Raw genomic sequence first — 17,464 nt, 5'->3', positions numbered from 1 at the left:
ATGTAGTATGTTGGCAGTCAGGGTGCTGCTGGGGACCCAGGAGCACCCACGGCGTGTGGGTGCTGTGCGAGTAGGAGAGGAGCATGTTGGTGAGGAGGAGTGTGGGGTTGCGTGTGGAGAGTGGGAGGCTGCCTCAGCCATTCAGCGGCGTCTACTTCGCATCCGGGAGCTTCACTAATATTGACTGCAACTGTTGGTCTGGCTTCTGATATCCTGAACACACATCTGTGGTTGTTGTGAGCTCCTTTCTGCTGAGCCCACAGTAGGTGCCTGCTGCTTTTCTAAGCAACCTTGTTGATGTCACGGCCTGCCATGCCTCACAACTCCGTGAGGAGGACGCTGAGGACCAGGGAGCCATGCGCCAGCCTGGGCCAGAGCTGGAAGCTGCGCCCACATCTGCTGGCCACAGTCCATGTGTCCAGCTGCCCTGGTCTGCCGCCCTTGTTTCTAGGCTGGCGACAGCAAACACTGGTTTCCCCAGTGGGCTAGAGGTGTTTGGCCCTGTTAGGTAGGATGTGTGGGTGTACTTTGGGGGGCCCCTCATTTTGAAGTTTTCTCTAGAATACCACAATTAAAGAATTGTCCCGATCTGAAGATCATCTTTGCAAAGCCTGACGTTCTGGAAGGGGAACTGGGAACCGGCTGTGGAGACAGCCCAAAGTGAAGCAAGACTTTGTGCTCTGCAGCCAGTTAATACGGTTCAAATCCTGGTTTACTCACGGAACTCCTGGGTCTTATTTTTGGAAAAATTAAAGGAAGCTACCCCTTAGAGCTCTTAACACAACACTTTTCAGGATAATATCTACAAATACACACACACACACACACACACACACACACAGACTTTTCAAAGCAGACTTGCAGGTAAGGAGTGCATCGTGGCTATCAGCAGTAGCCAGCTGCAGCTGAGAGCAGCTCTGTGTGCTGCACAGCTTCCTAGAGCCACCTACAAGTTCTTGAGGCTGGACTTTGAAAATTGAAACCTGTTACCAGTTTTTTTTTTTCTTTAATATGTATTTATTTGAAAGGCAGAGTTACAATGAGAACGGGAGAGGAGTGAGGGGAGAGAGAAAATGAGAGAGAGAGAGAGAAAGAGATCATCCATCTGTTGGTTCACTTCCCAAATGGCTGGAACCTGGCTGGCCAGGTTGAAGCCAGGAGCCAGGAACACCCATCTAGGTCTCCCATGTGGGTGATAGAGTCCAAGCACTTGGGCCAACCTCTGCCACTTTCCCAGGCACGTTAGCAGGGAGCTGGGTCAGAAGTAGAGCAGCCAGGACTCGAACCAGGGCCCACATGGCATGCTGGTGTTGCAAGTGGCTGCACCACAATGCTGACCCTTCACATTCATGTTTCAGTGAACTCTGAAGAGATTCTCAGTGTGCAGGAGCCTGGCAGTTTTGCTGTTTTTTTGGTGGGGAGAAGCCCAGGGGATGCTTGTTTTTGTTGGTAGAAGAAATGAGGGAAGAAGGCAAGAGTTTGGAATGGGATGAGAAGAACTGGACCAGAGCTGAGTCTGTCCCGACTCAGTGTCTGTAGAACAAGGGGGTAGACTAAAAGTCCCTTCTCATGCCGACATCCTGCGAGACCACTCGAATGCCTGCCTCGAGCTACACTTTCCCGAGAGCCTGCAGCCTTTACAGAGAGGCCATTTAGGTCTGGGCCGTGGGAGCGATGTCTCTGAATCTTTGATGCAAGAGGAAGGCGCTGTCCTTTATGTTATCTGGTGTCTGGGTAGCCCAGCTTATAAATTGCTCTTCCAATTTGCAGCCAGGAAAATGTTTCTCTCTCTGCTTGAAGCCTGACACTGTTGCTGACTGGATGACGTCAGTGCCATCTCTCGGGTGTTTCCTTTGCTGTTCCATTTGCCGAGTACCTCGAAGCTAAGTGGCAGGGACCCCCAGCTCCGGCTTCCCTCAGATGACTCAGGTCTCGAAATCCTAGAACCGCATGCAGTTGCCATTCACGTTAGGTACTTTACTCTAGAAGGCTCCATCAGACCCGTTGGTGTCAATAAATGCGATAAACCGCGTGTGTGGTGCAAAAGGATGTGGCAAATGCACACCGCAGTGTCAGCCGCACACCGTGTCTGCTCCTGCTCCATCCGCAGGAGTCTGAAACAGCAACAGCGGCCACAACAACGGCACTGGTAGAGACCTACCGTGGCCAGACCCTATTCTAAGTGTTTTTGTGCTTCTTGTTACCTGGCCTGGGTTTGGTGGTGCTGTTTCTCATCTTTATTTACAAATGAGGAAATCCAGGCAGGTTAAGTAGCCTGGCTGAGGTCTCACCATCTCCTTCCTTCCCTAGTGGTGGACCGGCGCGACCTGGGATTGGAGACTCCCCCAATTCTTAAACCCCCAAATTCCTTTGACTTTCGGCATTCTGGGATTGGCTTGTTTCTGTGGCTCATCTGTAAGCAAACCATAAACGGGAAACAATCAGGGAAAAAGGCAATGGAGGGGAGGGGGAAATTGAGGACCACGCGGGACTAGAGAAACCTCCTTGGTTTCTGGCTGTCATGAGATCTGCTCTGACCTCTGGTTGGTTCTCCTGATTCAAAGAATCTGTGGACTCTCAGGACAGGAGCCATGATTTGGAGTGTGTATTGGGCAGGACTGTGCTGCGGGATCCCTCCCTGGGGCTTAGGTCTGCTAGGAAGCCAGGTTGGCTGTGGGGAGCTCCACATGTCCAGGAGGCACCCCGCCTGGCCTTGTTGGGGTCGCAGCGACAATCCCCATTGGCTGCCTGACTGCCAGTGCAGGCAGTAATGGAGGCAGCAGTCAGCCCTTTGTCACAAGTCCCAAACAGATCCTACGTGCTGGAAGGTTTACTGTCTTATGCCTCTCCTATGATCATTGAATATAAGAGTGGCCACAGGTAGGGGCAGGATGGGAAATCATAGTGGCCAGTCATAGCCAAGCCAGCCACCAAGGGCCCAGTCTGGTAGACAGACTGGGAGAGTATAGCCTTTAAAAAAAAAAGATATATTTATTTATTTGCAAGCCAGAGTTACACAGAGAGAGGAGAAGCAGAGAGAGAGGTCCTCCATCCAATGGTTCACTCCCCAATTGGCCACAACGGCTAGAGCTCTGCTGATCTGAAGCCAGGAGCCAGGAGCTTCTTCCAGGTCTCCCATACGGGTGCAGGGACCCAAGGACTTGGGGCCATATTCTGCTAACCCAGGCCATAGCAGAGAGCTGGATTGGAAGTGGAGCAGCCGGGTCTTGAACTGGCACCCATATGGGATGCTGGCGCTTCAGGCCAGGGTGTTAATCTGCTGCATTACAGCGCCGGCCCCAGAGAGTATAGCCTTAATTTGTCTGCTGGGCTGAGCTATGTGCCCACAGTCACTATGCAGATGTCCAAATATGACAAAATAGTAAGACAGTTTTTAAAAACAAATAATAGCATTTATTCATTCAGAAGTATCTCTCAGTCAGTTGGCCAGTCAACAAACATTTATTGAGGCTCTTCCTGAGGTTAGCACTGTGCCAGGTACAGCAAGCAAGCAAACTGGAAACCCGCTAATTGGGAGTCACAGCAGGCAGGCAGACAAATGATGCTGCCGGACACTGCCTCTGGGGTGGCCAAGTGCTGAGCTGGGGAAGCCAGGTCTCTAGGAATCGCTGGGGTGACCCTGCCTTTGATCTAGAGATGCTATCATTGCTCAAAGCCTTTGGGGAGCTGCCCTTAAGGAACTGCTGTTGGAGCTGGTCTGGGCCACACAGGAAAATCCATCTCACTGTTGTATTTTATAGCCACACCTAGCTTGTGACCAAAAATGGTATTGCCCAGCCTGATGACCCACTCTGTTCCCCAGACTTGGCTCTGATGGGCCTGCCTGTGTGCCAGAATTGGATCCAACCTCGGAGGAAGGGTATTTACCACCCGTGAGCATATTAGCAGTAATTTGGATAATTTCAAAGCAATTTCTCACTTGCCCGAACTCCCATTGTGCTTTGTGTCTGGGCCACGACACTTTGCCCGATCTCCCGTATGGCATAGCTATCTCTGTCTCCACACCCTCTCACACCCTCTGCAGTGCCCAGCACGGGGCAGATCCTCAACTAGGTGTATCTGCGAAAATCAAACATCGGGTTCTCAAAAACATTTCCAAATCGCAGAATTGCTCAGCATTGTGGGCACTGTGGGAACAATGGGCCTTGTAGTGCCTCTGGAATCTGCCAGGCCCGCCTCCAGCCTGTCCACCCCTTTTACCAGCTCTGTGGCCCAGTGCAAATTGTCCACTGCTTCTGAGCCTCTGTTTACTCATTTGTGGAATGGAGCAAAGAATGCTTTTCTGATGGGGGCTTTGATAAGGACATGGGAGACTATTCATGGAGTGCTCCAGGCACAAGGTCTAAATGGGGGTGATTGTCATTATCCAATTGGAGTGAAATCTTTATGGATGCCTAAGTGCTGATTTTTGAAAAATCTGGACTTATCCAGTAGTTGTATCATTTAAAATCACTGTTCATAGAAAATTCACGCAGGAAGGAATCCTAGAGCCCATCTCGGTCCAATGTCTGAGATCCAGGAAGGGAAGTGGACTAAGTGGATTGAGTAAGTTCACCTGCTGGCACCTGGCAGAAGTGGGCCAGGCCAGAGCTCCTTTCCTGTGGCCTCTGCTTCTTGCCCCTGCATTGGGAGGTTCCCCCCTGCTGTGCAAGGGCCTCACACCAGCCCAGGAGCTCTGGGACCTGGTGCCCCTGGGCAACGGAAGCCAAGGATTTGGGATCTGCCGTCCTGGAGCTCCCAGCACATGCTTCCCACACTCTGGGTAGTAACACAGGGTGCAGGGCCTGTGCTGGCTGTGTAGCTCACAGTGCTGGCTGGAGCCCTCCAGACTAATGGTTAAAGAGTGTGTCCGACAGACCTGGTGCCCTACCTGCCAGCTTACCACCACATACCCTCTCTGAGCTTTGCTTTCGTCATTAGAACAGGAACAAGGATAGTCTCTACCTCATGGTGGTGTTGTGCTTGGCACATGGTAACCACTGCTTAAAACTGACTATCAGGATCATCAGCACATTCCCTCCAGGACCTGTGTAACCTGCGAAGCCTGACCTGATCTCTCTTCTGAGCAGGTGCTTTGGCAAACTCTACGCTCTCCAGCAATCCCCTTTGCGTCCAGCAGCAATGTGGTGTTTCAGATCTGTCCACCCCAACCAGAGAACCTGAGCTTTGTAGTAAATCAGTAGCTGTTGCTCATCAGGATTGGAGTTGGGAGCCCCTGGGTTTTCAGTTCATCAACAGTTATAGGCAGGAGCCTGCACTGTGGTGTAGCAGGTTAAGCCGCTCCCTGCAAAATCCAGCTTCCCATGTGAGCAACCAGTTTGAGTCCCAGCAGCTTGTCTTCTAACCCAGCTCCCTGCTAACGTGCCTTCGAAAGCAGCAGAAAATGGCCCAAGTGCTTGGGACACTGCACCCACCTGGGAGACACAGATGGAGATCCAGGCTCCTGGCTTTAAGCTGGCCTAGCCCTAGCCATTGCCACCATTTGGAAAGTGAAACAGCAGATGGAAGATCTCTCTCTTTGTCTCTCCCTCTTTCTAATAAATCTTTTTAGAAATTAGTTGTCAGCAAAAAATGGACCACTGGCTTAGCCAACACTGCCTTTCTTCAGTCACCTTAATTTTGAAGCCACTTCTACGTTGAAGGAGTCTGGTTTTGGGCACCAGGGCAGGCGCGCACATCCTTCAACATATGACCTCCAGATACCCCGATACTGAGTTCTTTGTGCCTTAAAACACTTTAGCTTCCATTCGCTGCTTTTTGTTATTTTTACTTGACAAACTATGGGTGATTGGGAAGTTCTGAGTTTCTATTTGGAAAACATGGCACTTTTGATGAAACAGAATAATTCAGATAACCCTAAATTTACAGAGTCCAACTTCCTAAACCCTTAGGGCATTTTTTCCTGCCATAAAAAGTTGTATTTCAGCGAGATTCTTGCAGTGCCCTGAGTCTGGGTCCCAGCCCTGCCTTGATTCTGAATATGACATCATTTCGTTCTGGCTAATGCACACACTCATCACCCTGCACGCTGTGGGATTCTTCACCATGGCCTGAGACTGGGCTGCACTCGGTGAGTCGTATTGGTGATGAATGGTTTCAGAAGGAAGTGCAGCAGGAAGAGGCTTTGCAGGAATGGAAGAGGTGAGGCAGCTCCATGTGAGATTCTGCAAAGGGATTAAGATTTGGCACCGGCTTGGTTTCTGTGCAGCCTCTTAGGCAGAGAGCCCCAGGAGAGGGAAGCAGGCTGTCAGCTGAGGCTTTGCACACTCCCAGCCTGCCTTGAAGGGTGCTTGGCTCTTCCCTCTCTGAGGTACCCAGTTTTACCTTGGTAAAGGATGGATGTGGATGCAGGAGGCGTCCAGAAGACCAGGTAAGAGCTCCGATTTCTAAGCAGTCCTCTGGTGGGCTTGTTTCATGGAATCCTGGGGAACTGTACCACCGTGCAGTGTCAGCCAAAATACAACTTCTCTGAGACATTTTACAAAGAGAATCAGCTTTCTTTCCTTGTTAAGAAAGCTTCTAAAATGTTTTAATCCAAAATGCTTAACTTCATAGGCGTGAATTTTTTCTTTCCCCCAATCACAACTTTGAGACGGCTTTTTTTGTTTGTTTGTATTTTGAGCTAGAAGTTCTTGAAAAGGATCTTAATAGTTTGTTTTCATTCTGTTTACAAGAGCCTATGGTGTGTTATATATCAGCATTTAGTTTAATGAAAACTTCTAACTTGGTCTTTTCTACAGGATACTAGCTCTGAATTAGTTGTTCTTTTTTGCAGATTTGATTTATTTTTGGTTTTCTTTTTTTGTGTGTGCTTGTTTTGATCTTTTGACTTCTGCGAATATGATACTAGTAAGAAATATCCTGAATTATAAGTAATTTTTAAGAGAACTACACTCAGAAATAGAAACATATTTGATGTTATCCCTAATTGAAATGAACAACTTGAGTATTTTATTTTTTTGGTGCTTTAGGTAGGCTTTATTTAAAAAAAAATAAGTGCTAATGTCCAGTTTGTGGGAAAGATGATACAACTTATCTGAGTGGTTATTTCTCACAAACAATGAAAGCATATTAGACCTTTGATAAGATTAGCTCAAGGAGAGATCACTAGGAGTTTTCTGCTTACCACCAACTCAATTCCAAAATCTATTCCTTTTCTTAAAAAAATTTTTTTAATCTAGAGTTAAAAATAACCCAGAATAAAAGTTGAAAACTGTTTTGTTTCTCTGTATTTGGCTAACTTCATTGCACAGTGCTGTGTTTAAGGAATTCAAGCTATGAAGACTACTCTTGAAATGGCTCGCGCAGCTCTGCTCGCGTGTGTCTATAGCCCTCTCCAAGGGCTTCCACGGATGATGCTGTCTGAGGAGCAGGACTGAAAATTTTGGTTGCGTGTTCATTCCCTCCACTACCCTGGGAGGTGAATGACAACATTAATAACACGAGAAAGTGTGTCAGTTTCCAGCCCCAAGCCCACTTTTCCTGTGTCCAGCACTGTGTAGAAAGGGGGCCCTGGGCACATGTGCTGCCAGCGAGGGCGCAGAGTGTCTGCGGTCCTCGTGGCAGGCTGCCGGTGCAGGGACTTCCACGCACTCCACATAAAATCTTCCTAAGTCCAGGGGACTCTGGCACTATGGTTTCTGTGGGTGAGGGCGTGGCTATGCATTGCATTTCTCTCATTATTTTTGTTTCCTGAGTTCTGTTGGTTCACATAGTCCTCTGTGTTTTGGGAAACAGACTGGAAGTAGAAACTCTCGCATTTAGTATTGCTTTAATCTAGCATTTTAACCATTGTGTTTTCATTTAGTGGGGATGGCTAATAATAATATGTGTGTGTTTTCTTGTTTTTGTTTTTGTGGAATGACCAATAAGAAGGTGGCTTAAGGCTCAATCTGAAAAGATGTGAGAGAGGCTGCTATCTTTTACGAGAAGTTAATCATCCTCAGGGTTAAAAAGGGAACATACTTGAGTGTCCATTCTCTTCCTATTATTGAAAAATCTAGACAAGCCATTGCTATGAATGCTTTTCAAAATTAAGCTTTTAAAAAAAATCATAGTATATAGTGCAAAAGTGGGAAACGCTGGTTTTATCTGACCTCACTCATGTTATATTGATATAAACTTAAGAAATATTTTTGGTCCTCAAATACTTTTAGAGGACCAAACAAAATATGGTTTTGTCACTGTACTACTGTGTCCTCCTCTTACTCGGTACCTGTCACTGTGGAGAGAGGGAAAATTGTGCAGGTAAACAACTGAGGAACGCTTGCCAGTAACATCCAGGAATAATGGCCCCGAGTTATCCTTTCCTCTTTAAAAAGGGCTCTGTTGTTATTTTATGTACTTAAATAGTATATGATCGGAAAAAAATCGCATAGTAAATAGAGGTAGACCATGAAATATCTTCTCCATGGGTAAGTATTCAGAGAGAATTTGGAAAAAGAGGAAATAGTACTTGATAACTGCTTCTGGAATGTTGGGATGCAAAAGCAACACTTGCAAAGTTGGTTCAACACACACCATCCTGGGCTCTTCCACAGAAAGATGGATAGATACATAGATACTTATAGCACCAACTGTGGTCCGTTGTACTTACATAGCTGTAGTCTGTAGCACCCGAGAGAGAAGTGGAAATGGAAGGTCCGCGAGAGCAGGAATGAAAGGCTCTCTTGAAACAGCTGACCAAGAAGGACAAGAAGCCAGGGTCATGAAGCAGATTGCTGGAGTAGTGGAGCAATCCAAGGAGCCACAGCATAAAAATGCCTCAGGAAATGCCCAGTGGGTGGAAATAGTCAATACTTAATGAAAATGTGGCAGTAGAAAGGGGCGAGGAGCCACCTGACAGGGATAATGAGATTGAGCTGGAAACTGGAATAGGACTGGCTGAGCTAAAAAAAAGGAATCAGGCCAATTAGCAATAATGAGGGTGTTTACTCGCTTGTAGATTGGCAAAATACCTCCCTGGGATGGAATTAGGACAAATGATCATTTCCTGTGCTAATGACTTTAGAGACGAGGAGGAGAAGCACCGTAGAAGGTGCAGGGTGTCTGTGAGTGAGCCGCTGTGATTTAATGGTTCTAATAAATGTAAGAGTAACAGTCGGCTCGAGAGTGGAAAACTGAGATAATGTATACATGATGAGAACTAAATAAAAACACAGATTGAGATTATGAAAAAGGTCAATAAACCTCAAGAATTTTGTCATCTAATTTTTTTAAATAATTATTTTTACTTGAAAGAGTTACTCAGAGGAAGAGAGAGAGAGAGAGAGAGAGAGAGAGAGAGAGAGAGAGAACTTCCATCCACTGGTTCACTCCTCAAATGGCCGCAATGGCCAGGGCTGGGCCAGACTGAAGCCAGGAGCCAGGAGCTTCTTCCAGTTCCCCTACATGCGTTCAGGGGCCCAAGCACTTGGGTCATCTTCCACTGCTTTCCCAGGCACATTAGCAGAGAGCTGGATTGGAAGTGGAGAAGCTGGGTCTTGAACCAGCGCCTGTATGGGATGCCGGAGTCACAGGTAGTAGCTTTACTGACTACACCACAATGCCGATCCCTTGCCATCTAATTTTTAAGTATAACTACCAAACACCTTTTGGGAAGCACAACATATGACAAGATTTGAAAAGTCATTTTGGCAGGTGTGATTGAGAAGAACTAGATTTCTTTTCCTATCCTCCCTTCATGGCCCAACAAAAGAAGAACAAACAGCCTTTTCTTTCAGGCATTGTGGGAAACCCTCTATGTGCCTTGATTTGTTTTATCCTTGTAGCTCTGGATTTTGTGTTATCTGAGCTAATAATCAATATTTACAGAAATAGCACAAAGAATTGCTCAAGTAGACGCTTCACAAGAAAGAGTTATCTCTGAAAAAAGTACAAAGTTTGTTCAGTTGGAAAAACAGAAAAACACACTTAGGGAGCCCACAAAAAAGATCCACACATGATTTGACGAGTGATCTATAAGAAATTGATAATAAAACAAGTGTAAGGGCATTTTAAAGTAATTAAAGTGAGGGAACCAGCCCCACACTCGGTAGGACCTTTGTAGATGAAGGGAATACTTCTTGGTTGACATGAAAAGGAGCCAGCAAACATAATAAATTATTTTCTTTGCTCCTTTCAGAAAAATAGATCAAAATGAGTACCAATCTCAAATCGTCTTTGGAAGCAGACACACTAGATCAAGAAGGAGTAGGTGCACAGAATGTTCCAGACCTAGATGACAAAGTGGATGTGCATAAATCTTGGGAACAGCTTGGCTGTCTTCCAGGAGTTCTAAAGGAACTGAAGGGAGAAATCCTGGGACTGCTAATGAAAGCAATTGACTTTTACCTTCAGAAGTCCTGCAGTCCCCTGAGGCTTGATGAGCTCGCTTCATTTCCTGGGCCAGAGATGATAATAAATATATATAAGGTGTAAAATAGAGAACATCAAATGGTATGTTTTAGGTCGTGATTTTGAGTTCCCAAATCCTGTTTTGTCACTGCCTGGAAAGTCTCTCTGGACGTTTCATTCTTGAAATTGCTGAGAACTACCAGCCCCTTACAATCATGTAAAATAAACACTTCGTAATTCATGTGAGCTCAGTAGCAAAAGCACCAAGCAGCAGATGGGCAGTGACTCAGTCTTTCAAGAAAGTGTTCACTACACAGTGCTGCTTCACCAAATGGGGCGAGGATTCCCACAGCCTCAGAAACGGATCCTCACTCCCCAGCAAGCGAGTAAGCAGCCTGTGGATTTGCACACTAACCAGCTTTTGAGCCCCTAACTGCACAGCTCTGCTGCTCCATCTGCCTGGAGGTCTGGCCCTGCTCCCAGCTGCCTTCCCTCTCTGGTGGTCCTGACTCCATCGAACCTCGAAACCTAGGTGCCGTGTGCTCTGTTTGCGAGTGTCTTTGATCCTCTAGCACCCCTGACCCACACTACTTGTAGCAGTAGCATGGTGAGGGGTCCCAGCCAGAGTCAGAGTAGAGCCAGTACAGGGAGTTGGTCATGGTCAAAATGAGCTGGAGTAACAAGAGATGTGGAGTTGGGGGTGAAGGTTTATTTAATCATTTAACAGGTATTTTCCTGAGCTCTTAGAATGAGCCAGTCAGTGTACCTGGGTTCCAGGTATGAATGAGACAGCCAAGGTGACAAAGACAAATAAGTAAACCTGGTAGAGCAGGGTATCTCAGTTGTGGCACTATTGACATTTTAAGATAATGCTTTGGACCGGCACCGCGGCTCACTTGGCTAATCCTCTGCCTGCGGCACCGGCACCCCAGTTCTAGTCCCAGTTGGGGTGCTAGATTCTGTCCCAGTTGCTCCTCTTCCAGTCCAGCTCTCTGCTGGGGCCCGGGAGTGCAGTGGAGGATGATCCAAGTGCTTGGGCCCTGCACCCATATGGGAGACCAGGATAAGTACTTGGCTCCTGGCTTCGGATCGGCACAGCGCTGGCTGTAGCAGCCATTTGGGGAGTGAACCAATGGAAGGAAGACCTTTCTCTGTCTCTGTCTCTGTCTCTCTCTCTCTCTCTCTCTCTCTCTCTCACTCTCACTGTCTAACTCTGCCTGTCCAAAAAAAAAAAAAAAAAAAGATAATGCTTTGTTATGGGGGCCTGTCCTGTGCATTGCAGGAAGTTTCACAGCGTCCCTGGATGCCATCCGCAAGTCCCCAACACTCCCACCCCCCCACCCACCCCTACCCACTCATCCACCCCCCCACTCCCCCCTACCCACTCATCCACCCCCCACTCCCCCCTACCCACTCAACCACCCCTACCTCCTTACAACACAAGAATGTTTCCAGGCACTGTTGAGTGACCCCTGGAGGCAGAATCACCTGATTGAGAACCGCTGCAGGGGAGTATGGTAGGTGCTAGCATGGAGAAAAAGTAGGCCATGTGGGAGCTTCCTAGCAAGACCCCTTAACCCGACCCTGGCTGACAGAGGGGGCTGCCTGTGGACAATCAGCACCTCTTAGAGGACACCTGGAGGGTGAGTAGCCCTCAGATGCAAGGTTGGAGGAGCAAAGTTGAGGCGAGGAGGTGTTCCAGTGGAGGGAACAGCCAGGCCTGGAGACCACGCAGAGGAGGCCCTGGACCAGCCTCAGCTGGTTCCAGGGGACGTAGAGACTCTTTGGCACAGAACTTTACACATCCCCAGAGACAACGTTTCATGCTCAGCCCGTCAATAGCTAACATTTTGCATGCTGTGCTTAAATACAGGTAGCCATCCCCAAGTGAGAGGTGATGTTGGCTTAGAGATGCTTAGGCCCAGGGATCTCAGGTCCCAAAAGGGAAGAAGTAGGCATCCAACCCCCTGCTTGGTAAATTTTCCAAATACATAGAATTCTGATTGGCTCAAGCATCTCTCTTTATTAACTAAATCTGATCAAATTAGGCCAAAATTCAAAACTTGTTTGTAGAAAAATTTTCTCACATGACTGCCCTCCAAGCTGCTTCCACTTGCTGGTGCCTACAGACTGCCTCGGCCACGGTTTAACCAAGAATGTGCTCCCGCATCGCTGCACTGCCTTCCTCTGTAATGGCCTCCTTGCTACAGAGGGACTGGTTTGTATTTCTACCAGCAGAGACCTATGTCCCCAGTGGCAGGTCTCCTCGGGGCTTCTACACTGATGAGCACATTCGGAGAGGACGTACCTGTGTCTTCACACAGCAGTATCCCTTCTGCAACATGCATTTTTCTGTTGGCTCCTTGATCACCCTTGTACCTCATGGGCCCTTTAGTCCCTTAACAGTAGTAACTGACATGGAGCACCTGTTGTGATGCATAGGAGAGGAAGAAGTGTCAATCTAAAGGCAGGGGATAGGAAATAATGAGGATTGGCCCCATGCTAGCCACTTCCGTGTCGGTGAATTCCTCTCAGTAACCCTTGTTAGTGGTTGCTGTCTTCCTCCCTGTCCAGAGGAGAGCCCGGTCTGACTTCGTGCAGCTGCTCAGGGGAGCAGGTGGGGTCTGATCCTCCCCATTTGTCAGACCTGAAATCCATGTTCCTTCCACGTGCATGTTCTAGAGGAGCCCTCAGACCAGAAATCCTTGCCAGGACCCAGCTCTCTTGCTCTGGGCTCATCAGGGCTCTTCTTGGGCTACAAGGCAGGTCTGGAGTTGCGTGACCTCCAGGTCCAAAAATGAGGCTTTATCCCCAGCAGTGCACGGTGGGCTTCTTGTGCCCTACGTGCATCCTTATTTGGCCCTCACTTCATCACCTCCTCCCCAAATTCTTGAGTTGGCTTCACAGGCAGGGAGCCTAATTCTTTTCACCCTCAAAGCTGCCCTGCTGCCTGCCTCCAACCTAAAGAATTCAGGACCAGGATTTAGGAGATCCAGGCTCCAGGGACCGCTGCCTTTCACTTGCTGATTGGTGTTGAGTGTGTTTCTTATTCAGTTGACTCCTTTGCAAAATGATCAACCAACCATAAGCCCTACCTGGCTCTTTGACTGGTTGCCCTAAGTGTGAAAGTATGCAGTGTGAATAAAGGTGGAATGGTTGCTGCATCACTTACCATCATAAAGGGCTACTCCTTCAGGAATGGGAGGGGGAAATTGGCAGAAACATGTTTATTGAATAAAGGAATATGAGGAGGTGGGTTCCAGAGAGGAGATTCATATCGGTGCGTCTGATGTCCACATCAGAGAAGCAGCTGGAATGTAGGATTGAAGGCAGATTCTCTACACTTAGGTAGTATACTGTGTCAGGCACAGGCATTATGGCGCGTGTAAAAGAAAGTACCAAGAAGATTATACCTGAAAGGACCCCACTGATTACCCAACCACCCTCTTCCTTTGATGATAAACATGGAGAATCAGAGACATGGATAGTTAGATCAAATTCACATGTAGTTGGAGGGCAGGATCAACCTATTTGGCCTATCAGTTAAGGCTCATTTGGAATTTAGGAAAAGGAAACTCTAGAATATTTTTTTACAGAGATTTTCAAATAACCTTTGGTAGGTTCTCCCAACAAAAATTCTTAAAGATTTGGTCCTCATGGGATTGTGGTCTATGGTGTTAACCAGGTTAGGACTTGGCTCATAGTTAGGCATGCACAGAGGGAAAAGTGACTCCATGAGGTTTCCAGTGTTTGTTTATCAGTGAATCTGTTCCTTCAACCAGTGCTTATGGAGCACCCACAGCCATATGCCAAGCACTAGTCCAAGTACTTGGATGTAGCGATGCACAGACAAGCCCTTCCTCTTTGGAGCTTCTAGTTTAGTTGTAACCTGACTTAACTCTAAAATGATTAGGGAAGGTGTATGGTGAACTGTCAAAGGTAATAAGATGAACTGTCAAAGGTAAAAAGATGAACTCTTTTGGAAGAAGAGCAGTTGCAGAATAAAACCACAGTTTGCTGGGAATTCACCATTCATTCCCTTTTTTTTCCTGATACCTTATTCTTTTTTCATGTTAGTGTAATGTTAATACAAAGAGAACAGATGTAATGTGGTTCATAGCTACAATTCTAAGAATATAATGATAGTCCCAACCTCTCCCTTCCCTTGCCTTCTTTTTCTAGTTTTTAAGATCACATATTTTTAATTAACATTACAGTCAATGGCTTCACTAAATAAGGAGATCAACAAGTAAAAAGTAAGGAAGCTCATTTAGTAATAATGCAGGCAAGTGCAATAAACAGTAATCAGATGGAAAGATGACCATTTCACCCATATACAGTAAATTAAAAAAAAAACACTGATCATTAAAGCTATAGTAGTATAACATTCTTAACCATTCATTCCCTTTTAAACAAAAAATAAACTGTGTACATTTTCAAATAAGCACAAAAATACAGAGATGAATAGAATGACCCTGTGTGTCCATCGGCTAGCCTCAACACTTACCAACATCATAATTTTATCATACAAAAGAAATAAATTCCAAATTGTTTTTTTTAATAACAAGTCTACATTCAGAGTTCTCCGGTTGTCCCCTAAGTGGTTTTTAATATTTGGTATTTGGAAAAGGGATGGAATGAGGTCTAAATACCACACTTGGCTGATGTTTCTCTTATCTTTTAGTCTCTGACATATTGTTCTCTTTGTATGTGCCACTCACTTATAGAAGAAGCTGTGACTGTCCTGTGGAACATCCGGCCCTCTTTAGAGCACACAGAGTGACTGTTGAGAATTTCCTTCCTATGAGCACACTGGGCAAGCGTCTGTCAGGTGGCTTTGGAAGTATCTTTCTCGTGTGCCTTCTGTCTCGGGTTCTCAGTCATCGTGGCTGACTGTGCTGTGGTTCTGCCGAGAGCGCTGGGTGCGGGCTGGGCCAGGGCGACGAGCGTTTTCCCTCCCGGCGGTGTGATGCTGTGCCAGGCCGTTTGGGGAACGCGAAGGAAGTGCAAGTGCCTTTGCTTGGCTCTAAGGAGCTTATCGTTCAGTTGAAAGGAAGAAAATTGCATGAAACTAACAGATGAACACAGGCAGCAGGGTGTTGGGAAGTCCAGCCACACTTGGCACAAACCCCAGCCTTGACAGTTAACAGCTGTTTGATCACGCACACACTGCTTCACAGTTCTGAACCTAATTCCTCATCTTCAAAATAGGGAAGAAAAAACTCTGCCTGCTTCAGGAATATAGGAAACGTAGGCAGCTTGGCCTCGGAGCCAGGCAGCTGGGAGCTGACTGTAAGGACTGCTCCTTCCCTGTAATATCGTTATCCACAGTCACCTGCACCTTACAGCGTGCTGTTCTAGTGCTGAGCACTGCATGTGTATTACCTCATTTTAAGCCTCTTGGCAACTCTACTTTATAGATCACAAAGCTGAGGCTTAGAAAATTAGGATTTGAACCCCAGGAAGAGTAATTTAGAGCTCAGAGCTCATTCTCTAAATTGCTAGAATATATTAATTTTTCAAAGTAGGGTCAGTAAGACCCACTATCCTTGTTTATAAAGAGACATTATATCTACTTTACAGACTTATCATGAAAACTAAGACAAAGTATACTCTGCAGATAGAAAGTAATCAATGTTTTTTTTTTCATGGTTGTTATGAAACAATTTTTTTTACTATTGGACTATCCTGTGAAATATTAAACGGTGCAGATCATTCTTAAACACAGAAGAAATATGGAAAATAGAGACGTTAACTTGCATTGAAGACTTTATTGTGGGATCCAGTGGGTCTTGGGCTGTCAGAGGGATTGTTAGAAATACCCACTTTAACTTCTCAGTTGTCCCGCTGACACATGTGTGTGTTTACAGGGTCGGGGAGAGCACATGCTGCACCCCGCCCCTTAGGAAGGCTGTGTGGGAAGTGACTAGAAGAGGCCCTGATTGGGTGGGTGGGTGGGGGGACTCAGGTTGAGTCTGAGCACCACGCGGGCCAGTTCTGGGTCTGAGCGCACTTCTGTGTATCACATTGCTTCTTCCCAGGGAAGGTGGAGCTCACAGAGGACTCCACATCTTGTTCGGAGGATTCTGTGAGACAATACAGAGAAAGGTAGTGGCAGAAACACCCAGGGTGGAACCCAGAGAAGTCAAGAATTGAGCGATCCCTGTCCCACCTCCCCATGCCCTCCCTGTTCCTGTTGGGGTTGCCGCCTCCCTCTTCCTCACTCCACTGAAGGGCAGCTGGCACCCTGGGGCCCCGCAGGAGCAGGCCACAGCGCCAAAGCAACAGGGCAAGGATGCTCTCAAGGGCCCAGTCCTTCTCAGCAATGGGTCCCTGGTGAGAATCAAGAGTAGAGAGCTTGGATAAGCTCATCTGGGCCAGCCGATAGCTTTTGCTCCTCACATTTCCTGGGTTAAGAAGCTTATTCCCAATTTCTTGAAAACTGTAGAGGAGGGGTACGTGGTTTAAAATGATAAAGTCATTTGTCCTTGGGATCTTGCCCGTCCTTGGGACTCTTCCCTTCTTCTGGTTCCCAGTGCCTGGTGCCTGCATCTCCGTAGTAGGGCAGATTTTGCAGCTCACTAATACTCTGCTGTGAGTTCATTGTGTCTGCTCTTCCTGCTGCCCACTAGGGACATGGAGACACATGGGAAGGAAGGGTCTGTGGTGAGATTGGCAGGCGGCCCTGCCCCAGGAGGATGTGCCAGGGGACCCGTGGACCTCGGGCTTCCTGGAGAAAGCATCTGAGGACTGAGAGCGACTCAGCCTTACTGACCAGGGAGAGCAAACGGCTCCTGTGATCATTTGGGGACCCTATGGGGAGAGCCACCAAGTGCCCCAGAACTCTGCAGACGGGAAGTGCAGTCCCTGTAAGAACCTGGCCCTGGCGTGGTGAGGAAATGGGGCGGCCGAAGGAGCAGCTCCTGCAGTCTGTCCCCCAGTGCCTCGCCCTGTGCCACTTGCCCCATGGGGCCTCCGTTTCCTCATGAATGAACTGAGTTCCTTTGAGTTCCTTAGCTCTAGGGCTGTCTGAAATTATTTTTAAAGCCGAGGGGGGGAAAAACATCAAGTAACTCCAGAAAACAGATTTGAGTCCTTATTAGGTTGC

The 17,464-nt window shown here is 47.2% G+C and overlaps 1 protein-coding gene and 1 long non-coding RNA gene across 16 annotated transcripts in view; one reads left to right on the top strand and one right to left on the bottom strand.

Moving 5' to 3' along the window:
- Positions 1-17,464, top strand: part of PLCE1 (phospholipase C epsilon 1) — a 352,529-nt gene that overhangs the window by 111,167 nt on the left and 223,898 nt on the right. For 2 of the 15 annotated variants that reach the window (XM_070057587.1, XM_070057586.1), the window contains exon 1: positions 6,027-6,162. The exons of the other annotated variants lie outside the window; for them this stretch is intronic. In XM_070057587.1, coding sequence (XP_069913688.1) covers positions 6,112-6,162 — 51 coding nt within the window. In that variant the 5' untranslated portion in view covers positions 6,027-6,111. Of the gene's footprint in view, positions 1-6,026; positions 6,163-17,464 lie in introns of those variants that run through there. 15 annotated transcript variants of the gene reach the window in all.
- On the bottom strand, positions 6,049-8,756 carry LOC138845337 (uncharacterized). Its single transcript, XR_011382358.1, has 3 exons — positions 8,618-8,756; positions 6,346-6,451; positions 6,049-6,185 (listed from the first exon to the last, which is right to left on the bottom strand). It is a non-coding gene; the product is annotated as an uncharacterized lncRNA (long non-coding RNA).

Source organism: Oryctolagus cuniculus, chromosome 15, assembly GCF_964237555.1.
Source record: "Oryctolagus cuniculus chromosome 15, mOryCun1.1, whole genome shotgun sequence".
Classification (NCBI taxonomy): Eukaryota; Metazoa; Chordata; class Mammalia; order Lagomorpha; family Leporidae; genus Oryctolagus; species Oryctolagus cuniculus.
Note: the sequence above shows the minus strand (reverse complement) of the source record. Positions and strands in the feature narration are given on the sequence as shown.